Source organism: Ambystoma mexicanum, chromosome 9, assembly GCF_040938575.1.
Source record: "Ambystoma mexicanum isolate Mex_15411 chromosome 9, UKY_AmexF1_1, whole genome shotgun sequence".
Classification (NCBI taxonomy): Eukaryota; Metazoa; Chordata; class Amphibia; order Caudata; family Ambystomatidae; genus Ambystoma; species Ambystoma mexicanum.
This window is the reverse complement of record NC_090931.1, coordinates 183,029,228-183,056,527: the sequence shown is the minus strand read 5'-3', so window position 1 is coordinate 183,056,527 and position 27,300 is coordinate 183,029,228. Positions and strand designations below refer to the sequence as shown.

Below are 27,300 nucleotides of genomic sequence, written 5' to 3'. Positions count from 1 at the left end.
TTGGAGCCTCCACCCAAGCCTCCTCTCTGTGAGGGAATTAACTCTTTAAACCGATATGACCACCTGCTGAACTGTACAGACAAGGGGACCGATCTATCAAAAAAGCGGGGAGAACAGACCGTCTCAAACCCAGGCTGTAAAGGAAAGGATAACAAGTTAAACAATCTGCCAATAATGAAACTGGTTTTTTCCCAAGACTATTCCCCTTTAGTAGTACCTGGTTTAATCTCCCCTTAAGCCAATGGAACCGGAGCAGCCTATAAAGTAGAGAGGCCTTAGTATATGGCTAATGTATAATTCTGCATTATGGAAAAACCAAGAAAAACTATACTTTACCCCTGATGGAAATAGGATTGACGTAAAGAGACCTGGGAAACAACGAAAGTATAAAATAAAAAATAGGGAGGTTAGTAAGGTAGCTATGCCCGAACGGAACGAGGGTCGCACTGGTTTCGGGATGGTGCACCACAGCAAAGCGTTCAAAAGATGCACTTAGGAATGAAGTCGAATTCCACAGAAGATGGGATTCCAATTAGAGTCTTTCTTACCGGAGTAGTTACTATCTCAGAGTCCAGGAAGCAGGCAGGGGTCTGGTACACAGGCGGTCACGAAGCACAGCAGAATCAGTGTCCAAGAGTTCCGGAAGCAGGCAAGGGGTCTGGTACACGGGCGGTCAAGAAACACAACAGAATCAGTGTTCAAGAGTTCCGAAAGCAGGCAAGGGGTCTGGTACACGGGTGGTCAGAAAACAGTTCAATCGAGGATTCAGAAGAAGGAGTCCGTGTGCAGGCAGGGTCGGTACACGGAAAAAACAAGGGCTTCACAATTCAAGATACAGGGAGAGCACTTCGGAAAGTATGCCGGTTGTAACTTTAAACAGAAGCAGCGTTCTGTATGCCGCTGTGGAATAAATAACAACAAGAGGCGTATCGCTTGAAAGTGAGGCTCCCCTCTCAACGCCGAGAACTACAACGTAACAGGTTTTCTGGATACTGTAGTTCGTGTAGAAATTTGCCATGGCAGCTGCCAGCGCGATAAGAAGGGCGCATGCCGGCGCCGTAACCCTTTATGAAGGGCGATCACTTTCCTGTCCCTTATTTTGGTGTTACCTGGAATTCCCCAATTGTTCTTGCTCATACGAGAGCAACAAGGCAGAACCCGGGAAACGTGGCGCGGCCAAGGGCGAGGTGTAACAGGCTGGGCCCCTTGCGTGTAATTTTGCTGGAGCTCCGGTCCACACGTCCTCTCGTCGTGGAGTCTCAAGTGCAAGCCCCATGCTTGGGGCTCTGCGCATGCGCGTTGGGGTTGCCGCGCCCTTCCTGGTCCCTGATTGGCCCAAAGCATGCTGGGTATTGTAGTCTTTTGGCGCCAGCTGCTGGGCAATGTAGTTTTTAGTGCCTTTTTCCTGCACATAGGGCAAAGCAGCCTTTTATATGGTTGCAACTTGCCATGTGGAGCCTGTTTTACCACAATAGTGCCCATAATTCCCCTGTGCATAGCCTGTCTCTGTCTGCCTGTATCCCTGACAAGTAGGTTCAAACCGAAAACACTCAAGGACCGTTCGATCAAGCGTTGGGCCCACCACGCCAGTCGTCAAGAGGCCATGGCAGCAGAGGGCGCCTTCAGAGATGGCAGCGACGGGTGCTTTCGGGCGGCGAGGGCAACGTGGCGTCAAGAGACAGCCAAGCGCAATTCCCTGACCTCGGAAGGTTGTCCGGCAACACGGCTATGGGGAAAACCCCCGGGGACACAAGCGGTACCCACAGCACTTCCACAAAACACATGAAGTCCAACCGAGACTCGACGCGCACGTTGAGTACTCGGAAAGAGGTACATAGAGAACGGTCCGAATCGGTGTCCTCTGGGCGTTCTCGATCTAGATCGCCGCATGACTCCAGGCAACCATCCACTATTGCCAAGAGTGCCTCGCTCACCAAGGTAATGGAGGTTCGATCGTCGGAAGACGAAGCAGACCTCTATCCCCAGACCGCACTCCAGGAGTCGGCGTCAGCAGGCTGCGTAACGGCTGTCCCCGAGTCCCAACCTCCATGCTCGAGAGTTAGGGACCTTAACCCCTGATCCTCGGCGCCAGGCGTCGAAAGGCTCTGAAGGGGCAAAAAAACAGGGTAAACACTCTTCCACCCACAGGGAAGGGGGAAAACGGAGGAAGCAGTCCCAGCCTCCTTCCATACCTCAAAAACATTCTACTTCACATACACAGACGGACAAGTCTCAGTCTTCTTATCCCAAAGACCCCTGCTCAAACCAGTAGGTCTAGTCAAGATAAAACGGGGAAAGCCCTCCAAGAAAGAGTAATTCCCAGTTCAAGAGAATGGTCTAGTGATGACATAGACAGTCATGTCAAGGATGTCATCATTGGCAGATTTCTACGTCAAGAACCCTGAACACTTTCTCTCTTATACCCCCGACGGGTCAGCACCCTCAGGCTCGGATCCAATACCCCCAAGTAAAAAGTCCCGGGTTGAAGCACCTACACATTCTTCAGATCCCTTCTGTATACCCTATTCTCAATACCAGGAAGATCCATCCTTTTGTGAGGATCCAGATTTGGGCATGTTGGAAGAACAAATTGGGACGGGCTACTATGGGGATGATGAGGACCAAGAGGAGGAGGACGACGACTCAGAAACCTACAGGGTAGATTCCCCGGTAGATAAAGAACCCCCGGTTACCGACTCCCCTGTCGACAACCAGCCTCTCTTGAATGAAGTTCTGTCCAGAGCGGCAGAACACTTCCACGTTGACACCCAAGGTGCTCAAGAAGAGAGGGACTTTGCCGAGGAGTTAGTGGGAGAAAGGAGACCTGTTGCCCAGGCCATCCCTATCCTTAAGTCAATCCAAAGAAGAATAGACCCTTCCTGTGTTAATCCCAATCTCACTAGGGCAGTAAACCCCAGAATTGAGAAGCTTTTCAGGGCAGCCCAATCAGACCCACTGTACATAAGGGGGCATCTGAAACCGGACTCCCTGGTAGTTACAAACACCCGTAAGAGGGCGGGAACACCCTTGTCATCGTCCGAAGCTCCTCCCGACAAGGAGAGCAAGAAGATTTATGGCTTGGGCAGGAAGGTAGCCTCCACTTCCGCCTACCAGGCAAGGATTGCCAACTCCGCCACCCTGCTGGCGAGTTACAACTGCCACCAGTGGGAAGAAGTCGCGGCACTCATAGATTCCGCCCCAGAACCCTTAAAAAGCCAATTGGCACGAGTTTCGGCGGAGAGAAGAGCCGTGTCCGGTTGCATTTTAAAAGCAACCTTTGATGCAGCGGATAACGCCTGCAGATTGATAGCAGAAAGTACTGTTATCAAAAGGCATGCTTGGTTGCGGCAATCTGGGTTCAAACCCGAAACCCAAGCATCATTAATAGATAAACCGGTGGAGCCAGATCTATTGTTTGGAAAGGCGGTCGAGGACGCTCTGAAAACTGCCAAGGACGAGTATGAGACACTCAAATCCCTAGGCGAACTAACCAATAAACCCCCAAACCAAAGCGGGAATGGCAATTTCCGTCACCCACACAGAGAAAATTCCCAGAGAGGATCAAACTATTCCCAGGGGCAGGTTACACCATGGAACAATAACAACCAGCAGTCTACCCAGGGTTATGGCAGGGGTAATAAGAGAGGACGTGGTAAAGGTAGAGGCAGCCCCAGTAGAGGTGGCGGCACGCCTCCACCGAAACAGTGACGCTCCGTTCAGGGTCCCTTCTCACGCATCCCCAGTAGGGGGACGCATTTCCAACTTCACCCAAGCTTGGGAAGGGATCACTTCAGACAGATGGGTGCTGTCCACAGTGTCCGCAGGATACTGCATCGAACTGTTAGAGCGTCCCCCAAACCACCCTCCACGACAAAAAACATATTCTTTGGACCACCAGAAGATCCTCCTCGAAGAGGTTTTCAATCTTCTAGCAAAGGAAGCGATAGAACTCGTCCCGGGACACCAGTTAACAAGGGTATCTATTCAACTTACTTCCTTGTGCCAAAAAAAGATTTGCAATGTGCCCAGTATTGGACTTGCGGCCTGCAAACAAGTATGTCAAGCCCCAAAAATTTCACATGACTACTCTCCAAGAGGTAATCCCCCCTCCTAACAAAGGGGGATTACATGGCAACATTGGATATGAAAGGTGCCTATTTTCATATTTCCATGTTCCCAGCGCATAGAAAGTACTTGCGCTTCAAGGTGGACAGTCGGCACTACCAGTTCAAGGTACTGCCCTTCGGGATAGCTTCGGCTGCAAGGGTATTCACCAAGGTACTGGCGGTGGCGGCAGCACACCTACGCAGGGAAGCAATCCCGGTGTACCCTTACCTGGACGACTGGCTCATCACAGGGGAGACCCCAGTAATTTGCAGAACAAACATTCAAAGAACGATCAACCTCCTCTTCGAATTAGGTTTCTCAATAAACGAGAAAAAGTCAAGTCTGGTGCCAAGCACCTCCAAACAATTCCTAGGAGCTATCCTAGACACGCATGAGGGGTTAACCTTTCCATCAGAGGAAAGAATTTGGAATACTGCTGCAAGTTCCCCAATATCAGACCGGTCGCCAGATAACGGTACACAAAGCAATGCGTTTGCTGGGCATGATGGCGTCATGTATTTACCTGGTCCCCCACGCGCGCCTGCGCATGTGTCCCATGCAGGAATGGTTGGCGAAACAGTGGTCTCAGGCAAGTGGTCAGTGGGACGATCTAGTGGTCGTTTCTCCAACACTTGTACAAAGCCTTCACTGGTGGACAAGAGAAAATCTGTCCAAGGGGAAACCCTTTTACGATCCCGAGATACAGGCGGTAGTCACAACCGATGCATGCCTGACAGGATGGGGAGCTCACCATCTCCACCACACAGCTCTGGGTCTCTGGTCTCACTCAGTGGCCAAGAATCATATCAACCTGCTAGAGCTTCTGGCAGTATTCAGAGCGCTTCAAGCGTTCGAGCCCTACCTGTTGAATCTATCAGTGCAGATCCGAACGGACAGCACTACAGCCATGTTTTACCTGAACAAGCAAGGAGGGACTCGTTCACCAAATCTGTCCAAGCTTGCCCAGAAAATTTGGATATGGGCACTCAGACGGAATATCTTCCTGTCATCTCAACATGTTCCAGGGGATCTCAATTCTCTGGCGGATGCTTTGAGCAGGGATCCCCTCCCAGAGGAACACGAATGGTGTCTACACAGAGAAATCGTAGAAGATATCTTCTCTCAGTGGGGTTTCCCCACTATAGACCTATTTGCCACAAGCGAAAACAGACAGTGCCCAGGATTTGCATCCAGGTTCCCCCAGGCAGACTCCCAGGGGAACGCCCTGTGGATGAACTAGTCAGGGATGTTTGTGTACGCTTTTCCACCAACACCTCTCATCAGGAAGGTGGTCAACAAAATGAACAGAGAATCGATGACGCTCGTCTTGGTTGATCCCATGTGGGCGAGACAACCGTGGTTCCCACACTTACGCAGACTAGTGGTGTGCGAACCCATCAAACTCCCGGACTGGTACAACCTACTGTCCCAGCACCAAGATCAAACAGTGCATCCTCAACCCAACTCAATGAACCTGGTAGCATGGCTCCTGAGGTCAGAGTTCAGACATCTCAAATTACCACAGAGATGTATGGACATCCTAAAAGAATCTAGGAAGCCAAACACGAGGCACTGCTACTTTGACAAATGGAAAAGATGTGTTATCTGGTGCCAGAATAAGCAAATCAACCCGGTTGATTGCACGCCTTCCACAATTGTCACATACATGCTCCACCTGCTGGATGCAGGACTGGTATTTAACTCACACCTGGCAGCGCTGTCCGCATACACCACCTCCCATAACGAAGTGTCGTGGTGGAAGATACCAGTGGTTAAAGCTTTCATGGAAGGAGTAAAGAGACTTTGCCCTCCTATTTCAAACCCACCACCAGGATGGGACCTTAACGTGGTGCTATCTAAACTCATGGGCCCCGCATTCGAGCCCATGCATAAAAGCAGTCTCAAACACCTGACTTATAAAACAGTCTTCTTAGTAGCAATTACATCTATAAGAAGGGTCAGTGAAATTCAGGCTCTGTCAGTGCAGGATCCATTCTTTTGCAGTTCATAAGGATAAACTGGTTTTACGCACACACCCTAGGTTCTCACCTAGGTTTATTTCTAAATTCCACGTGAACCAGTCAATCGAGCTTCCGGCTTTCTTCCAAGACCCACAAGACCCAGCTGAGGTGAAACTACACACCCTAGATGTGCGTAGGGCGGTCCTCTACTATGTAAACAAGACCAGACCGCTAAGGAAAACATACCAGCTGTTTGTCTCCGTAGCTACAGGCAGAGAGGGAGATCGCGTCTCTAAATGTGCCATCTCTAAGTGAATTGTTAACTGTATCCAGCTGTGTTACTCCCTTTCTGAGAAAACTCTGCCTTTCACGCCAAGAGCCCACTCTACAAGAGGCATTGGGGCCACTCTGGCTTTCATTGCAAATGTACCCCTTGACACCATTTGCAAAGCAGCTACTTAGAGCTCTATTCACACTTTTACTCAGCACTACTGCATTGACACCCATTCCAAGACAGATACTCAAGTGGGACAAGCGGTTCTAAGACATTTATTTGCTCATGACCCTTCTCACATCCCACCTCACACTGCTCGCTAATCTATGCACAGCATGTGATGTAAGCAGATTCCACAAGCCTCAGAAGGGATACATTACTCACCGTAATCGTATTTCTGATGCTTGTATCTGCTTAGATTCTCATGCGACCCACCCTTCCTCCCCTCTGAGAGAAGGCGCATGGATGCTTGTAGTCTTATCTTTCTATCTATCTGCTTGGATTATCTTTACTCACGCTACTCCTCATGCTGCCTCATGTCAGAAAAAATACAATCTGAGGGTCCTAGACGCTTGAGGGATCATGGGTACAGTGGACGTCACAGTAGTGATAGTATTACTGGCACGCCCTGTGTCGACGCCCATTTTCGAGTTTCGAAAAACAAACTGTAATACTCTGCAGCTTCCACTAGATGTCGGCCTATGCACAGCATGTGAATCTAAGCAGATACAAGCATCAGAAATACGATTATGGTGAGTAATGTATCCCATACTCTGTCCATGATCTTACTAGGCATGCTATCTGTGGTTTAATTTATGGCTAAAGTTTTGACAGAGGAGTGATTTGCAGTAGAGTCATCAGTAATGTTTGTTATTCCTTCGAGACTTTGTGCCCCAAATGGCTCGGAAGCTTTTTCCATGGGCAAAAAGTCCAGGGTTCTATATCGTTTTAATATGGCAGCAGCTCGAGATGATTTAGGTGGGACCAAGGTTAGTGGGGTTTCACCTGATATTGTGTTAGCAGGGTTAAAAACAGCTAAAGGCTTGCATGTGAGGTACTGCCATTTTAACACGCCGAAGCACTCGAATCGATGTAAGTTATAAAGAGATCTTACCTAGAAACAAGACCTCAGTGCACCACGCCACACGTACCTGCACAAACCAGCACATTCTGGCCTGCCAAACACGCTGGCGCTAATGCTCCGCCAATGTTATTAAATAGGCTCAAAGCTTTCTGGGCAATGTAGTCCTGCTTCAAAATCAAGTTAGTGCACTCAGCTCTACAAGCTGAAATGCGCTCTTTTTCACAATCCGATTTAAATGTCACTGACAAAATACCAGTGCCAACAGTGCTGTTCTAATGAGAAGCATAAAAGGTACTGTTCAACAAAATCGTTTCTGAAACTCAATTAGTATGCACAAAACACGCTCACAACTTCAGACACGTAAGAGTTTTATATGGACAAAGCCTTGTGGACCAGGGTGTCAAAGGAATATGTGTGATTGTATCCAGGCTGGGGAAGCTAAGAAATGTTTAAAAGGGGTTTGAATTGGCAGGTATCAAACATATCTCAAAGCCACAGGACTTTGGGGAGTCACAGTGACACACAAAGTAACACAAAGAAGAATATATGACAGTAATCCTGGAGGGATTCTTACTAGTGATAAAGGCTAAATGGATCCTAGAGGAATGTAGCCAGTGGTAAACAATGAATGAGATAAAGCAAGAAGAATGGTCTTTTGGTTCCCCAAAGAGGGGGAGAATACGAACTGTATACAAGATATTCATATTTTAAGTGACAAACTGTATATAAGGACTGGATATCGGGTAGGGATATTCTACTAGAACTTTGAGACTGAAATAAGTGCTCCACGGGTAGGGCCAGGTAGAAAGACATGCCGAGGTTGTTCTGCAAGTCTCTTTTTCTTTTTAGATGGGGTTTTCTACAGTGGTAGGGTGTCGGGGTTCTGGCCGGCCCTGCTCTTCCTATATCTCAGTCTCTGCCTGCACTTCCGCGTTCACGCTTACGGCCCATTGACAGAACCAGTACATGTTCCTTTCTGCTCGCTGGCAGCTCCCTTGGAGGTTGCCATGGTCACGTCGCATGCCTTCAAGCCGAGACTCCTCAGCACTGCGTGTCACGGCTACACGCAATCACGTGACACAGCTCTCCGGCGTAAACGCTTTATCGGATTGGCTTAAAAGGGGGCTTGTAGATGCACTTGGTGCTTCTGATTGTGTTTCTTCGCTTCAGAGCTTCGTTGTTTCCGGATTCCTTGTTCCGCCTTGGACTTATGTTTCTGCTTACCTATAATTGACCTGGCTTGTCCCTTGAACTTCTGATCGCCTGCTTCATTGTCTGCTTACCGCCCGCACCGTTCTCGACCTCGGCCTGTCCCTGTGCTTTGAGTTTGCCTTCTGATTCAAATCTGAGACGCTGCCCGCATGGAATGGGCCTGGCCTGTCCCTGGCATTTCTCACTTTCTGACTCCATTCAGGAAGTTGCTTCAGAACCAGACAAACATGGTTTTGATATAGCCCGCTCTCCTGCTTACCACTGCTCCGCCACCCCCCCTTTCCACTTCCCATCAGGTTCAATCCCTGGAGCTGCTTCCTTACAGACTTTGGGTTTCCATCTACCCTTACAACCCTTCTGCACTGAACTTTGGACGATTTGCTGAACTAACATCTACTCTGTGCAGCAACCCGTACCTAGTGCATCCCTCGTGCAGTTCAGGTATAGCTCCTAACAAACCTTCCCTTCCTTCGTTGCCATTTCCTACCTCCAGCTACTCTACCTACTGGATTAACCTCCAATTTCCCTACTTTATGGATTACCCATCTGGGACACTAGAATCAGTGTATAAGGTAAGGACTGATATAGTTCCACACCTGGGTTAGGAGAGTCAAGTCAGGTTGGGTCTAAATCTGAACTGTTTTGTTTCTTTTGTATTTGTCTAGGGAAGACGCAGGGCAGTGGTACATTCGAGACACCCTTTTGGAAGGCTGGTTATTCTGCCATCCAGTTCAGTGATCTATTGGGCAGGTACTAAAGGTAAATGGTTGTGTAAGACCTACAGATATGTGTTCCTTCTGGTTTGTTCCAGCCTGCTGTGCTGTTTCCCAGTGGTGTGTCTGTATCTCCTGCCCTTTCAATTGATCAACTCCTCTTGCGCTTTCATTCTAAAGCTAGTGAGGTATATCATTGGGAAGCTTTCCCTCTGTTGAGGGTACCTGGACCATTTATGGTCTAGGTTTGTCTTCACGACAAAGACAAGTCTGAAGCATCCGTCTCGGTCTACACGGTGAGACTGGAGCTCCCTTCTCTGGTTACTCGGTTAGTTTTGTTTTTACTTGTTCTCCACTGTAACAGTGAGAGAGACAGTTAAGAACTTAGGAATTTGGACTCAGGACTCTTCATTTTGGACTATGATGAAGACCCTTAGTTTAGAAGGCAGGGAATCTCCCTCACAGTGAAAAGGCCAGTTAGGCATTTTCCTTTTATTTTGAATAAACACATCTATAACATGACCCATTTCTGTCCGAGTCCTCCTTCTGGTTCGCCATGCTTCCTTTTCTTGTCAAGTGTGTTAGCCCATCATTAAGGTGAGTGTTAGGAAAGAAGGAAAGTTTCTTTTAGGCCACTTTTCCTCCATATTCCATGGACCCCAGCCCCCAAAAATGTTTCTTTTTGTTTTACTCCTTGTCCTGACTTTTTACACAGAAGTGAAGTCTTCAGGTTCACCTCACTGGCCCTTTTCTCATTTGTTATGGGGAAACTGACTAGTCCTTCAGACTGTCAGTACTGGGAAACTGTTTCCCTTTTGTCTTTTGACTTATCTTTTTGGGTAACTTTTTCATATTGAACAAAGTACATTCAATGCAGTGCAATCGGAATACTTTGGTATCACCCTAGACTTAAACCAAAGGGAATGTTGGTTACTTTTAAATGTTCCTAGAGACAAGCTGGTGGCACCAATTACATTTGTACCATTTTTGCTCCATTTTTAGTTCGTTCATTCGCGTTTACTGCGTTTGGCTAGTAGACTAAAATGGCCGGGCTACAAGATTTTTCTCTTATTCTTTGGCCATTTTGTTCTTTGGCCTTCTTCCTTCCTGCCTTCTCAGGTCAGCAATTCCCTTTTATGGTCATGCATTTGCCCTGGAAAACTGCTGTTTTCGTGGGCTAGTGCGTGCCGTGTGTGCCTGGGCTCAGGAAGTGGGCTGGGGCTGTCTGGTCCCAATCCACATACTGGTGCCAATATTTTTCGTGTGCATGCATGAGTCAGCCCCACAGTGTTCCAGATCCTTGCTATTGGAGGGTTGAGTTTGATCACTCATCTGAATTTAGAGTAGAGATCAGAAGAGGAGCAAAGTATCCTGTGTAGCTATGTAGCTAACGGAAGACCTGTGGGCGAATCCTGAAGAGGCCTGGTGACCAATCATGCTGCTGTCCCGGTGAAGCCCTGCTGGACTACCTGATCTCAGAAGACCCTTGCTGGCGCTTCAACCTGTCGGACTCGTGGGACCAACCAGTCTCAACGCCTTTTAATGATGCTGCAGTATGGAGCCTTCGTAAGTGTTCCTGGATCAACCGGTGGACTTACCAGCTCCATTTTGGGATACTGTGGTAGAAGCGTTGCCGTTTTGCGGTTTGTCCCAGCACTTTGGTGGTCTCCAGCTAGTTCTACAAGTTCTCCTTCCTGCAAAGTTTCAGCGTCCCAGCATCAACGGGTCCTCTCCTGGAGGGCTTCCTTTGTCTGCAACTACTGAGAGGCTCCTGTGGCCCGTGTGCGGTGACTGTCGCTGAAATCGTCCATACCCCATCTGGTAGAGTGCCCTGAAGAGGCCTGCATCATTGGCTACTGCATTTCTCCACTGGAAAGGGTTGAAGTGAGCATGTGGACCCGTCTGGAACCTTGCTTGCACCCACAGCCCCTGGGCATCTTCTACTGGAGCCAATAGCGGGAAAACCTACTTCCAGCACCCTCGATCTGCCAAGTCCTTTGGGAAAATCAGAGTAAGGGCGGTAAGTAGTCGGAATACTTGCCGGTGCCCCTATCTCCTCCATTATAAAGTTTGTGAGGAACTTTGATTTATTAGTCCCTTCCATTGTTTTTTAAACGTCTGTTGAAAAAGCTTCTCTTCAAGCTAGGAAAAGTCATTTGCTCACCTGTAAATCCCTTTGAACAACTTCTGGAACAATCTTCACACCCACAGGAACATTTCCTAACTTTATTTGTTCTTCTAAAGGTACTTTGTGAACTTTTTGGGCACAAGGTCCCATTGAACTTGGGGTTTAATAAAAATAATTAAAAATAAAAGCGTAGGTTTAGACTAATAAAGTTAGAGCTCCCATTCCTGTGGTCTGTTGATATAGTTGCCTAACTACTTAACTTTCCTTCCAGGTATATGGTAAACTGTATGCTTTGTACTAACCAACTGTGACTGTATATATGTTTTCTATTTAGAGTGTTGTGTGATAATATTACCTGCTTGATTCATCTTTGTAGTGTGTTTTTGGGCCTTCAGTAAATATTTTTGTACTTACCTCCCTAAGTATAATCATTGTGTATTTCACTGTGTGGACTCATTGGGCCTCATCAAGATTTGGGCATTAAGCGGGCACTATTTCGGTTGAGCGGAAATAGTGTTACAGCCGGTACCTGTGGCGCAAATACCGCCACATCACAAGTATGCCTGCAAACGGCCCCGGCGATCAGGCTAATTGCACCTGGCAGAAACAGCACCAGAAAGCGGTCTACTACCCAAAAATCTGGCGCTGTTAGCACTACCGCCGCCGGCGCAATTAGCGCGCCTGATAAGCACTAGTGGGGAACGCATCACTGCCGGAACAGGAAGCAGTGTTGCAGGCATTTTTAAAATTACAATTCATTAAAACTCGGAGCCCCCGTCAGCCATCCACACTCCCCGAGTAGCAGAAATGTCACAGTAGAGTGTTAGGGGCAAGGCAGCCCAAGATCGCCTGCGAAAGCCCACATTTGCAGAGGGTGAGCTGGTGGATTTTAAAACACTGGTCTCTTATTACTACTCCAGATTTTCATTTAGAAAAATCCAGATTCGCGTTCGAGAAAACGCAAAATTTAAAACAAATGTTGGTCCACACATTTGAAGACAAAAACAAAAATAACCAACTAAATTTTGTGGGGCCTTCCCCCTGTAGTAGGGCATTTCAAGTGTGGACGCTGTTCCGTCTGCACCCTCACTGATAAAATGAAAACCATCACTCTAAAAAACATCAAATGGGTGTGCACAGAATTTACAAGTTGTAAAACCCCATGGGCTATATATGGCATACCATGCCCGTGTAATTTGCTTTATGTAGGAAAAACAAAAAGAGCAGTGCGGCAGCGCATTTGTGAACATCGGTCATGTGTGAAAAACAAAGTAGCAGATAAACCGCTGGTGGAGCATTTCCAGGCAAAGAAACATACTCAAGCTGACATTCACTGGTTTGTTATACAAACTGTACCGATGAAACAACGTGGAGGTGACAGAGACCTAGCTTTGAGACACCTTGAACAAAAATGGATTCAGAAATTGCATAGTGTGAAAAATGGCTTAAACACTTATGTTGAATGGAACTCATTTCTCTGCTAGTTCAACTAAAAGCCATTCATCAGTATGAGTATATGTCCCGAGCAGTAGTCATCACGAGCTGCGAGGTGACACATCTGTAAAGGTTAACACAGTGTGGTTCCCACCCTGTGTCCACAACACAAATAATGTTTAAAGAAAAACAATTAAACACAAGGAAAGAGAGGGTGTCCTGTGTTAACAACACAATTGTGTAGTTTTGTCTTGTTACATGACAAACCATAAACAATGGATGGGAAAGGAGTTAAAAGCATGAATATTTTGTAGAACTGCGGTGAAAAATTGTTAACTGATATATATTTTTTCACAAAGACACAATGAGGCTGCTTTGTCTTCACTGTAATTTTGATTACTACTGGGTTCTCCATGTTCAGATTGAAATGGATGTGGTTAGAGTTTGTCAAAGGTTCTGAATATGAGAACTTAGAGCAAACGTTATTTTTCCACCTAAATATCTCTGCCTTCATGCATCTGTATAATGACGTATTCCTCGCTGCATTAAATGAACTAATGACACATAGTAAATATGACGGAGTCACCAGTCCCATTTCTAGTTCCATGAATGGAGGAACTAGTCTGTTTTTCTTTGGTCTCCTATAGACATCGGTGACCCAACATTAAAATAATAGTAAGCAACCGGATTAGTATGTGGCAGATTTATGCTTTCACTTATTCTAATTATAGTCAATAAGCTTCTTTCCTCCTCCCCACCACAACAGGGTGCCCAACAGTTAGAAGTCCTTTGTTTATCTCCAGGTCTATGCTGAGTGATCAGCTGACCGGAGACTATGAACTCTAAATAGAAAGTCCTGAATCGCGGTGGGTTGGTTGCCACCTCTTGCCCGGTGATTCAGTGATTCTCTAGAGCATTCCCCTGTATCCCTGCAGGCGACGGGAAGAATTTCGCAGTCAGTTAATGGTTGGACGCAGGCTATTCCGCGTTCAAGTTGTGCTACTGCAATACGCTCGACACACTCTCGCAACCGTGGTAGGTGAGTGCGCACTACTTTGCAGCATGTATTTACTTTACTTATGTGAGAGCTTGAATTTTTAGATAAGACCTGCACTGAGTTTTGGGGCTATCCACTTGAGTTTCTCCTTAGTAGTTAGTGACATGCGAGGTTGCACATGCAAAGACATAATGTTTCTGTCCATCGCCTCCGCTGTGTATTCAGATGCCTGTGTAGGTTGCCAAAATGTCTTTAAAAAAGCCTGAACCTAGATAAGAACTGCACTGAGTTGTTGGGTCCATTTTATTTGAGCTTCCCCTCAGCAGCCAGGGTTTTTTGCAAGGCTGCGCACATAGGGTCCAAGTGCATCTGTCCTTTGCCGCGATGCGCATTCAGGTGCCTATAAAAGCTGCCAAACCCTTTTTAAGTATGTCATTTTGAAACAACGCTGGTCTTGGTTTTTGCAGACTAGGAAGTCTGAAGAAATATACTACCCGGCACTCCTTTCAGCCATCTACACTTGCACTCTGCCGTAATATATCAGCAGAGAGTAGACCACCTGTATAATAACAACATAAATCGTGCAGAGAAGGTACAAATTTCAATCTATTCATTGAAATCACAGTATTGATATACTGTATAGTCTTTGGACAATTACACATGTCCCAAAGGCACACGTAGGACTGTTTTGTGATTGTATCCAACAGGTCCTACTATCACAGAACCCTGTACGTGACGTCTAAATGAAGCCGAAATGCGTCGCCCAGGGAGCCGGGGCCCTGTCCCTGGCAGGAGGTGAACTGAGGGCACTTCTTGTTGTGCCAGGTGGCAAAGAGATCCACGTGGGGATGACCCACCTGTGTAAGATCTCCTGAATGACTAGGTTGTTTAGCTGCTACTCGTAATTGTCCGCTCCCAACCTGCTCAGCCTGTCTGCCTCCAGGTTGGCTTCGCCAGAACAAGCCCTGGATCACCTCAGCTATACTTGCCACTCCCTCCACAAGCTGGGATGCTCCCTAAACTTCAAGAAGTCCCAAATGATACCTTCACAAAGACTCCAATTCATCAGAGTTATCCTGGATGCTTCCCTGGGAAAGGCCTTGCCACCAGAGCTGAGGGCTGAAAACATTCTGCAGAGGGTGACAAAATTCCACAATGCCCAATATCTTCCTGCCTTCGATTTTCTGAGGTTGCTCGGTCTCAAGGCATCCTGCATTTTTCTGGTGCCAGAGGCTCGCCTGAGAATGAGATCTCTCCATTGGGCTCTCAGGACTCAGTGGTCACAATTCTCAGGAAGGATGTCAGATCTCCTACAAATCCCAGAAAGTCTCTCACTGGATCTTCAGTGGTGGGCCTGTCGGGAAAACATCTTGAAAGGAGAACCTTGGCAACCATGGCCAGAGATAACAGTAGTAACAGAACGCCTCACTCACGGGGTGGGGAGCCCATACCAACGACTTGACCATCAGCGGTCGTTGGTCTCCATCGGGGAAAGAATGTCCTGATCATGACGGACAATACAGTGGCCATGTACTACCTCAACAACAGAGGATGTGTAGGGTCACTACCACTGTGCAGAGAGGCAATGCCGCTCTGGTTCTGGGTATTACAAGAAGGAATCTCTCTATCAGCAGTTCACCTAGCCGGAAGAACAACACAACGGCGGACACTCTGAGCAGGCAGAGCACAGTCTGCCACGAAAAATCAAAGGATATCTAGCAGCACTATCTATCTTCAAGCACACTGCAGAGGAAGTCTCTTATTTTAAAATTCCTCTTGTAATCCAATTCTTAAAAGGATTAACTAATGTTTATCCTCCGACTCCTTTCCAAGTCCCACTATGGGATCTTAATTTGGTTTTACACTATCTAATGGGTGCTCCTTTTGAGCCTCTTCACTCTTGCCCATTACGACTTCTCACCTTGAAAACAGTTTTCTTAGTGGCAATAACATCTGCCCGAAGGGTGAGTGAGCTACAGGCTTTATTCTGCAAGCCTTCTCATACTGTTTTTCACAAGGACAGGATGATATTGAAAGTGAAGCCTACATTTCTCCCTAAGGTTGTTTCTGAATTTCACATCACTCATAAAATAACCTTACGATCCTTTTATCCTCCACCTCACCTGGGAAAAGAGGAATAAAGGCTTCACAGACTCGACCCTAAGTGTGCACTGAGTTTCTACATTACCAGATTAGCAAGACTGAGACAGAATGATCAGTTGTTTGTGGGCTATACAGGTCGTAAACAGGGTCTAGCCATTTCCAAACAAACCATCTCTAGATGGATTATTTCAGCAATTTCAGTGTGTTACAAACTGGCTGGTAAAGAACCCCCAGAACATCTAAGGGCTCACTCCACCAGGTGTTTTCGCAACTTCGTCTGCTTTGCATAGGGGAGTTCCTATAAAGAATATTTGTGAAGCTGCCACATGGTCGTCTGCACACACCTTTACGAAATACTACAGCCTAGATTCCTTCACTAGTAAAGGCAGTACGACGCTGTGCATTCTTGATCACTTCAATTTTACTCCCTCCGAATAAGGTAACTGCTTTGGGAGTGTATCAAAGATAAGGAATACGTGGGAGGACACAATCCATTCGAAGAACAAGTTACTTACCCATGGTAACATTCTTTCGACTGGATGTTCCTCCCACATATTCCTTATCGCCCCTCCCAACGAACCCCGCAGTAAAACTTCCCTTGTGGTTACAGTCTGCGCTCTGTCAAGGGGAGTTACCGTCTAACTCGAGACAGTGCTTCGCTCTTCAAAATGGAACTGAGCAACGGGCACTGCGTGCGCTACATATTCCAGTGATGACGTTGACGTCAGGACGAGACCTCTAAGGGACATAAACTCAACGAGGCATCGACGCACAGCGCCCTCTACTGGGAAAAAAATTCCAAAGCAGCAAGCTGGATATTAGGAAATATCAAAGATAAGGAATTCGAGAGACTTCCAGGAGTTCTTATTGTCAGTCGAGGGGTGCTTAAACCCACACCTCTCTGCCTTTCTCTTTTTGATTTTTAAGGAGCCAAGTTCTACTGAGAACCAGTTCTGATGATTGGGATTATCCCGAACAACCTAGATTTAAGATGAGTGAGTTTGTCTAAAAGTTGGGAGAAGCACTCGTACTGTTTAATTAAGGCATCAGGGGAGTCGGTCTCTGAGGTAGAACGCATTATGTCAGTAATACATTCCTTGAGGTCTTGTGCCAGAGACTGTTCCTAAATTCTGTTGCACAGTGTCACATTCCCATCCCATTAGGGACGGCTTCCAACCTGTATGAAAGAGTGAGTAACTTTAGCTAATCAAAACCTTGTACTTCTCCAGCATGGGGTCTGGCATGGATTCACATGCTCATGAATATTCCCCATCGTCAGGCTGGGAATCCTCGGTAAAGAAAAAACCAGTATCAGTTTCGTTTCTGATCTGTCTTTCGTAGTAATAACCAATCACTGGTCTCTGCGTCATACTGACCACAGCCAATGACTGCCCTCTACCTAAGCACCGCCTCTGGCAGCCATCTTCAGATTTTTACCGCACGTTCATGTGTTGGGATCCTCGTGCTATTGCTCTCGAGCGTTAGTGCTATTTTTTCGCGCTTTTCACAAAAAACTTCGATTCTTTCGGTCAAAAGAGCCTCAAGCTCCACCGATCCTACATCCGATCAACGGGGACCCGTGTCGGATTCATCTGTGCCCCTCAAGGGTGAAGATTTCGTCGAGCTACACTTCGGAGGACTCCAGAAGCTTCTCAGGCCCGGTCTCGGAGATGGCCCAGGAGAAGGGAAGCTCGACGCCCGGAAAGCTGTTCAGGGTCTGCCCTGGATGCCAGCTGCAGAACGTCTTCAAGGAGGACGAACACTCTTTCTGCCTTTACTGCCTTCATGAGGACAAGACGCACGTGGAGAAGGACTGTGCGTTTTGCGGCAACATGTCGGAACGGACCATGAAGGACCGCCATCAACGTCTCGCCAACTGGCTGGAGGGTAAGAGCCCGTCTGGCGAGAAGAAGAAGAAATCCGAGCGGTCTTCTAAGACCTTTGAGGGCGCCCCGGCGACGGGGGCCCAACATAAGGCCAAGCACCGCGAGTCCGCTGGCACCGGGAGCGCCGAACGGTCGGGCTCTACGGGCGCCAGGCAGGGCGCACCCTCCCCGGCACCATCAACCACGAGCCAAAGCTCTGGGTCGGGTAAGAGAAAGGCCGAGCACCCGGCGAAGCTCCTGGAGAGGCCCCGGTCGAGCTCTAAGGCAGAGGAGGAGCGTGGCAGTGCCCCCTCCCTCAAGGATAAGGCGGTGAGCGCACCTAAGGTGGTGAAGGCCTTGATCCATCCGACCAAGCCCTCTATCGAAACGGTCGCGGCGGCCCTGGCTCAGCCTGTGGTGGCTGCACCAGTGGTGGCGACCTCAGGGCCCAGAATCTCCCTGCCTCCTCGGAGGGAGTCTTCCTTTGTGCCCATCGATAGGACCCCCGTGAAACCCTCCGTGGGGAAGAAGAAGGGGGGGCAGGGCGTCGTCGTAGAGTCGGCCTCAACCTCAGAAGAGGAGCTGATCGAGGTCTTAAGCCACGGCCTAGGCGTGGAAGAAGGCCAGCCCGTCGGAATGGACCCCGACGCAGGTGACGACGACGACATCGTCGAGGATACCGACGGGGCCCCTGCTCGCCCGTCGGATTCCCCTCTGCCAGCGCCGCAAGACAACTCGGCGGCCATTTTGTTGGCCATACAGTCCTTATGCTCCGAGATAAGGACGAGGCTACCGTTACCGACGGAGGAACCTCTCCCGTCGGGGGATCCAGAACCGGGACCTTCTGGTGTTCCCCCTACCAAGAAAAGAAGGATCCATCCACCACCTCCTTTTCAACCGTCGCGCCCCTTCCAGCCCTCCTCCCCGTCCACCCGAGGGGATGATACGGGGACTGACACGGCAGCGACGGGTACGGACGACGAGGCATACGACGAGGATTTTCCGTCGTCGCCTCCCACCAGGGCCTCTCCGCCCGACGAGATCGGATCTTTCCACTCCATGATCTCCAGGGCTTCCGAGCTTTTCCAACTCTGCCCTGAGGAGAAGAAAAAGGAAGGCTTCCTTTATCAGCGGCGCGAGGCCAAGAGGAAGACGGTCCTCGCAGTGCCTCTGTTGGACGACATTTGGGATGAGGGCCTTTCCCTCCTCAAGAACCCTTCCACGACGCCAGCTAGAAGAGACCGGTACGAGAAAAAGTACCGGGTCCCGGACACGGCCCCCCTATAACTCCGGGCGCAGCCTACCCCGGACTCCGTCGTCTCCGCGGCAGCCAGGAAGAAAGCGGGGGGGGGGTGCGGCCTCCACATCGACTTCCCCGCCGGACGGCGAGGGAAAGAAATTGGATGCTATGGGACGTAGAGTCATCTCGTCGGCAGCGACGACGATTAAAGCGGCCAACGCCTTGGCTATCGTGGCCCGCTACGACAGGGAGCTCTGGTACAAGATAGCTCCCCTGCTGGATTTTCTGCCGGACGACAAGAGGGCGGAGGCCCTTGAGATCCTGCAGGAAGGTGAGGTGGCCTGGGACCACGCCATCACCGTGGCGACGGACATCGCCGACACTGGGTTACGTCAGCTGGGCAACAGCGTTTGCCTTCGACGTCGTGGATGGCTCAAAGCTACGGACTTCCGGCAGGACGTCCAGACCAGAGTCCTGGACATGCCCTTCGACGGGAACAACCTGTTTGGGAAGACAGTGGACGATTCCCTTCAGGCCATCAAGGCGGATACTGAGACGGCCCGGGCCCTTGGAGTCCTGCAACGACGGACCCCCTTTCGGAGCGGCGGAGGCAAGGGCGCCTCCAAAGGTTCCGGCGGCGGTTTCGCTTCCTACCGTCAAGCGGCCCGCTCGTCGTCGCAAGAGGCCTACAGAGGACGAGGCAAGTCTAGCGGACCCCGCCGTCGTCGCCAAGGAGGTCAAGGCGGCAAGGCCGCGTCCAAGCAGGATTGAACCGGCCGTGGGGTCGGGCCCCCACCGAAGCACCCCGGTGGGAGGCCGGCTGGCGGGATTCGTCAGCGTGTGGGAGTCCATCTCCACCGACCGTTGGGTGCTGGACGCCCTGGCCCGGGGCCACGCGCTCGAGTTTCAAAGAAGGTGCCCGCGCGTCCCCCCCGTGGCCAGGAAAGAACTTCACGTCCCTCAACTTCTCCTGGAGGTAAAGGCGATGCTCAGAAAGGGCGCCATCGAACTCGTCCCAAAGAGGCTTCGGGGCTCCGGAGTCTACTCGAGATACTTCCTCGTGAAGAAGAAGACGGGAGGATGGCGCCCCATCCTAGACCTGCGACGTCTGAACAAGTTCATCAAGGCGCAGAAGTTCCGGATGGTCACCCTCCAGCACGTCCTGGGTCAGCTGGAGGAAGGAGACTTCCTATCGCCGTTGGATTTGGAGGATGCCTACTTCCACATTCCCATCCTAAAGGGGCACCGCAAATTCCTCAGATTCGTGGTCCAAGGGCGTCATTACCAGTTCAAAGCCCTTCCCTTCGGACTACGGTCGGCACCCAGGGTATTCACCAAGTGCCTCGCACCGGTGGCGGCGCAGCTGCGCCGCGAGGGGATTCACGTCTACCCCTACCTGGACGACTGGCTCATCCGCGCCAAGACGAGGGAGCTCGCCGTGGTCCACACGGCAAGGACCGTCCAACTCCTCACGGACCTGGGATTCTCCGTGAACTACGCCAAATCCCACCTGGTGCCCGCGCAAGTCGCACTGTTTCTGGGAGCGAGGCTCGACACAGTGTCCCTTCTGGCCTCCCCGTCGGAGGAGAGGACCAGGACCATCTTGGGCAAGGTGCAACGGATGTTGGTGGCCGACGCGGCCAAAGTGAGGTCCATCAAGTCCCTCCTCGGGATGATGTCTTCCTGCATCTACCTCATCCCCATGTGCAGGCTCCGGATGCGCCCGTTGCAAGAATTCCTGGATGCGCGCTGGATCCAGACGACGGGCAGCTTCGAGGAAAGGATCAAGCTCGACGAGAGTTTCCGACGAGCGATACGGTGGTGGGGCACCCGCGCGCATCTGACGGCGGGCATGGACTTCCAGACCCCAGCCCACCAGGAGACTGTGACCACGGATGCCTCCCTGGAAGGGTGGGGAGCGCACACCGAAAATCTGCACGCAAGGGGACTCTGGCTCCCGACGGAGAAGTCCCTGCATATCAACGTCCTGGAGCTCCGTGCAGTGTTTTGGGCCCTCAGGTCCTTCCTTCCGTCCCTCAAGGGCAAGGTGGTGAGGATCTTCACCGACAACACCACCACCATGTTTTACATCAGGAAACAGGGCGGAACCAGGTCCCCAGCGCTGTCCAAGGAGGCGCAGGACCTGTGGCATTGGGCCGTCGCCCAAGGGATTTTTCTGGTGCCGTTTCATCTGGCAGGGATAAAAAACACCATCGCCGACTCACTCAGCAGGGAGCTGCGCTCGTGCCACGAGTGGGAACTACGGCAGGATCTGGTGGATCGCCTCTTCCGACGGTGGGGCACACCCCAGATCGACCTGTTCGCGACGGCGACGAACACCAAGTGCCGGAGGTTCGCCAGCAGGTTTCCCCAGACGAGGAGCATGGGCGATGCTTTCTCGTTCCCCTGGGAGGGCCTGTTCCTCTACGCGTTCCCTCCCTTGCCTCTGCTAATCCGGCTCGTCAACCAGCTCAAGAGGTCACGGTGCAGGATGATCCTCGTCGCACCTGCGTGGCCGAGGCAGATATGGTTCCCGGACCTTCTGGACTTGTCAGCGTCCCCGCCGATCAAGCTGCCGGCGGACGCGGATCTACTCTCCAGGGAAGGAGGCGCCATCCTCCACCACGACCCGAAGTCACTGAACTTGCAGGCCTGGCTCCTGCAGCGCTAGAGTTTGGAGGATACGACATACCGGCCGATTGCAGAGAGGTTCTTGCAAAGGCCAGGGCGTCCTCGACTCTTAAAAGCTACGGACACAAATGGAAGAGGTTCTCTGTCTGGTGCCACGCACAGAAGATTAACCCTCTACGGATTACGGCTCCCCAAGTACTGCCGTACCTGCTGACGCTGGCCAAAGCTGGTCTGGCACACGCGTCCATCAAGATTCATCTTGCTGCGATCTCCCGATACACCAGAACCACGGGGCGGACGTCCTTGTGGTCTCATCGTCTGGTGAAAGAGTTCATGAAGGGACTGTTCAGATCGTTCCCGCCGGTGAAGGCTCCGGCCCCGGCGTGGGAGCTCAACGTGGTGCTGACCAGGCTCATGGGACCTCCGTTCGAGCCTCTGCACTCGGCCCCGTTGAAGTTTCTATCGTGGAAAACAGCTTTTCTTGTGGCCATCACCTCCGCACGACGAGTGGGAGAGATCCAGGCCCTTTCCTGCAAGGCCCCGTACTTGACTTTCCACGACACGAGGGTAGTGCTCAGGACGCACCCCTCCTTCATGCCCAAGGTACCGTCGGACTTCCATCTCAACGAACCCTTGGTGTTACCTGTGTTCTTCCCGTCGCCTTCGTCGCCGGCTGAGAGGACTTTGCACTCGCTGGATGTAGCTAGAGCGCTGAAGTTCTACGTGGACCGCACGAAGGGTTTTCGGAAGACGTCACAACTCTTTGTGAACTTTGGACCTGTCAATCAGGGGAAGGCTCTCTCGAAGGCTTCCATCTCCAGATGGCTCTCCGGCTGTATCATGTGCTGTCACCGGTTGGCAAACCGACCGCTGCCTGGCCGTCCGAGAGCCCATTCCACCAGAGCGATCGCAGCTACCACGGCGTTCCTATCTGGTGTGCCCCTGCTGGACATATGCAGGGCTGCTACGTGGAGGTCGACGCACACCTTCACGAAATTCTACTGCGTCGACCGGGATTCCAGGGAGGAGTCCAGGGTCGGCCAAGCAGTGCTGCGCAACCTGTTCGCCTGAGGTGAGCCTGGTGAGGAGGTAAGATGCTTAATGTTGAGTTGATGTGATGCTTAATGTTGAGCCTTTGCCACCTCCCGTGGTTGTGCATGTGTGTACTGCTATGTATTCTTTATTCATGAGCATGTGAATCCATGCCAGACCCCATGCTGGAGAAGGAACAAGTTACTTACCTGTAACTGTTGTTCTCCAGCATGGGTCTGGCATGGATTCACATGCGAACCCTCCCGCCTACCCCTCTGCGGCTCTTCACTTGGTCATACTGCCACTTCACGTGCTTCCAAATCTGAAGATGGCTGCCAGAGGCGGTGCTTAGGTAGAGGGCAGTCATTGGCTGTGGTCAGTATGACGCAGAGACCAGTGATTGGTTATTACTACGAAAGACAGATCAGAAACGAAACTGATACTGGTTTTTTCTTTACCGAGGATTCCCAGCCTGACGACGGGGAATATTCATGAGCATGTGAATCCATGCCAGACCCATGCTGGAGAACAACAGTTACAGGTAAGTAACTTGTCCTTCTATTTTAAATGTTCAGTTTACTACTTAAAGGACAATTTTCAAATAAAATATGAGTAACTGTTTACTGTTTTATTTGCAGAATCGCCATAAACACCATGGAAAGGAGCTGATTGTTTTGTTCTGTCTTCTCTTGCTAGATGGTGCACTCCCCTCTCAGACTTCCAGTGCATGGTCTTCTTTGAGAACATATGGCAACAGGAACCGATTGGGAAACTTCCGCCCAAAGCAAAGATTTCCCGGATCTCGGCCTTTGCCTTCTGCAGGTATGAGTGTAAATGGTTGCAGTGTACTCACAACATCTACATGATCCCTCTTGTTTATATTCTGTCATGTAGGGGGTACCTGGTATCAAGAAGAATGCTCAGACCAAGGTTTCTAAGTTGTGTACAGGGATGGACCAACTTTTAGGTAAACTGTAGGATCTCTGAAAGGAAAATAGCCAAAACAAGGATGGCCTTGCCATATATCTTTCAGTCTCTCTCATGCTTAATGTAAGTAGTTATGCCTTTGGGTCACTATGGCAACACTTCCAGTCCTTACATTTACCCAGAGGTTTAATTCCACAGGTTTCAGAGGAGTTACTTGATATGATAAGTCAGTTATAACGTGCCTTTACACAAGTATTTCTAGGCGTGACAAGAAATGGGAGGACAAAACAAACTTACTAGGCCTTGTGTCATTCAGATCGTGCAACGGGGAAGGGAGAGGAGGAGTGCCAGGGGGATGGAAGGGGAGAGTGCAATAGGCAAGCTCAAGAATTAAGTGCTGCCGGGGTGGCCGGCTAAAGTAAGTGCATGGAGGCAGGGGGGACTGTAGGGTTGCAGATACAGTCCCTTAGTGCCTGGGAGGCCCGGAGGCAGTGCAGGGGGCTACTGGTCGTGGAACAGCCTCGTGCCCATTGACGTTCAGAGGGTGGCCAGGTAACCAGTTAGCGCAGCAAACAGGTACGTCAGCAGGGGCAAAAGAGAAAGTAGAAACGAAAAGGAAGGTCTTGAGTTGCTTCCGGAACTTTAGGTGGTCATGCTCAAGTTTGAGAGAGGCAGTGAGGCTGTTCAGAGGGAGGGCCAATCCAAGGGCAGAGATCTACCCCCCACTCTCTACCTGGAGAAGCGTCTGACCCTCAGAGAGTTGGTTGTGGATGAGCGGAGGGCTTGAGAAGGAAAATGCTTAGTGTTAGGTAAGAGTTGGTGCAGTCACGCTGTGTGAGACTACACAAGACTTATCTGCCTGCTATTAGGTAACCCACCTTTTTGATAGAGGTCTTTACTACACAAGTTGGTAGTGTGACTGAGCAGCCAGGCCTATCTCAAGAGGGGTAAATGTGAGCTGTACAAATGAAATCCGTAAATACAAGTAGCCAAGTAAACACACTCAAGGTTTCAGTTATTTATTTAACATCAGTTTTAAATAATAATTCTTTAAAAAGGCTATTTGTTGTAACAATTCAAGTAAGCTTTTGGAAATACTTTACAGAATCAATACAGCTGGTGAATAATCTTTGGATATGCACAATACACTTTTTCTACACACTGATGCAACTTCAATTACAAGGATAGTATTTGCATTTATGTATCACACCAATATACTTTGTAGACTCTGGGTTGCAGAAAGAAAGGGTTAAGGAAAATAAACAGGTTAGAACAGATTTTTAAAAGGGTGAGGACAACTGAATCCTGCAGTGAAGTCCAGGAAAGCCTTTCCCAGCAGTAACAGTATTCAACAAGTTGCAGCCTATGGCGGGACAAGCAATGCCAAAGTCAATGGATTTAGAAGAGTGCCTTTAGGGAGCCAGGACAGCCACAGTTATTCGGACAAAGTAAATAGTTCCGATGCACTTCCTGGATCAAAGTCTTTCACAAAGTCAGATTGTTCAAAAGAAAATCACTGAAGACACCCAATCTGTTAGGCCTGTGCAAAGGGGAGTTGAAATCAACTCCGAAAGTTAAGCAAGTGCAAATCTCAAGTGAGACAGCACGACTTAAGGCAAGAAGGTAAGTAGCCCCAAGCCCACACAGTACCTCTGGTTAGAAGAAGAGTGGTCCAGTTGGGCAGACTCTGGTTCCTGAGCCTCAGTCATGGGGACAAGAGGGAGGACGTCTGGAGGGCTCCGACGGCAGTACTCTGGAAGATCGTCGGCAGCTACGTGCTCTTTCCGACTCAGCTGCACTTCGCGGTTTCAGCGCTTTGCAAACAGCACTGATGCAGAACAAATCTCCTGTTGTACTTTCCTTGCTCCCTCGGTCCTCTGGTGAGGGGACTCGTGATCAGGAATTCCTGCTTCTGGAGTGTCCTTAGGAGGCTCCTGGAGCTTTTGGACGGATTCGTTCTGCGGCAGACATACTCTACTATGGGCACTCGACCCCTGGCATTGGGCTTCTGCGGCAACAGAGAGGCACAGAAAGTCTGGAATTGTGCCAAAGTGGAGTTTGTCTCCGGGTTAGTTGGTTTCACTAACCCAAGAGGAGAAGTCGTTCCGTCGGATCTTCTCTGTTGAGGTGAAAAAGGAGGTCAGCACAGCAGCAAGTCGTCACCGGGCAATTGAAGGTCCAGTAGGTTGCAGCGGGCTTCTCTTCACGGTTTCTTCGGATGTTTCTTCCAGTGGTCGACTCCGACTATAGTCCCAAACCCTTAGCTTTTTAAGCAAGTTTTCCCCTTCATGCACAGCCTAGGCTGTCAATCACACAGCAGGGTGGCTGTCCTTTTAGGACAGCCAGTCGGCCGATCAGGCACACCTAGAGACAAAGGACGGGAGTTTCAAGACCCTCCCTCACATCCTTCCAGGCACACTGGAGTCAGGGGCAGGCTTCAGGGCTGAAGCCTGCCGAATGCAAAACACACCAAGAGCTCAAACCTGTCTCAACGCACAGAGTAAAAGCTGAGAAAGACTTCACAAACAGGAAATGGCAAAAAAAAGATAGGGGCCATTTTGACAAAATTGACAACCATGGGTGCTGTACTGCAGCTGTGGGTTCAGCCTGCGGTAGAAAAGCACAATGATAGCAAAAATTAAACCACTGCCACCAGCCATTTAAAGTAGTCAGGGTAACTAAAAATGTTACATGAGAAAGTAACCCCACAGCACTCCACATAAGAGGGGGTGTTCTAGACCTACAAAGAGAAAAGGTAAGTAAAGTCAATTTCACCCTACTATACTTGGGAACGGTAGTTCACCCAAGAAAAGGTATTTAAAAATATTCATATTTTATTGCAAAGTAGTTTTCTTCTTGAAAGTGAGCAGATGGTTATTCTACAATATTTGCATGCAGATAATAGCTGTACATCCTGCACTTTTTTTTCCCAACATGTTTTTATTGGTTTTAAACAAGCAAGTTATACATTATGGCATGTGCAATGAGGGTGTGTCAATCGGTAAAGTCTCGCTTGAGAATACAAATCAAAGAAACAACAGAAAACATAAACAATAACAGTAGGTCAGCGAAGAAGGTGTGACTGCATGGGGGGCCAGAGTTCGGTGGGGGTGAGCCTCTCGAGGCCTCTCGTCGGAATCAGGTCTCCTGGAGGTAGATGATGCTTCAGGATCCTGCTGGTGGGAGGGGAGAAGGCATCACTTAGTTCAAGGCTTTCGATGTTTCGACTGTGATTTTGCTAGCAGGGGCTGACCTTCCCAGGTGGGTCTCCCCGGCTACTCTTCCGTCTTTTGGTTCAGTCATATTTGTCCATCCAACGTAGAGAGGGAGGCTGTCGGGCCAGGCCTGGGAATGTTTGTCCGTAGTCCAGGAAGGGAGACCAAGTATGGAGGAATTTGTCTCTGTTCCCAAATCTGAGAGCAGTGATTTTTTCCGCCGCTATTATGTCCCAACGTTTGGTCCACCACATTTGGACCGACGGGCCCTCTGGGTTTTTCCAAAGTCTTGCCACTGAAATCTTGGCACTTGTCAGCAGGTGGGAGCAAAGTTCTGCTTTGTGTCCTGATCAAGGGAATTGGCCTTCGCCGCTTGC

At 49.7% G+C, this 27,300-nt stretch overlaps 1 protein-coding gene across 5 annotated transcripts in view; it reads left to right on the top strand.

The window, feature by feature from the left end:
* KMT2A (lysine methyltransferase 2A) overlaps window positions 1-27,300 on the top strand; it is a 2,049,111-nt gene that overhangs the window by 1,528,961 nt on the left and 492,850 nt on the right. For all 5 annotated transcript variants that reach the window (XM_069614436.1, XM_069614434.1, XM_069614435.1 and 2 more), the window contains exon 26: window positions 23,478-23,603. In XM_069614436.1, the coding sequence (XP_069470537.1) occupies window positions 23,478-23,603 (126 nt within the window). The remainder of the gene's footprint in view (window positions 1-23,477; window positions 23,604-27,300) is intronic.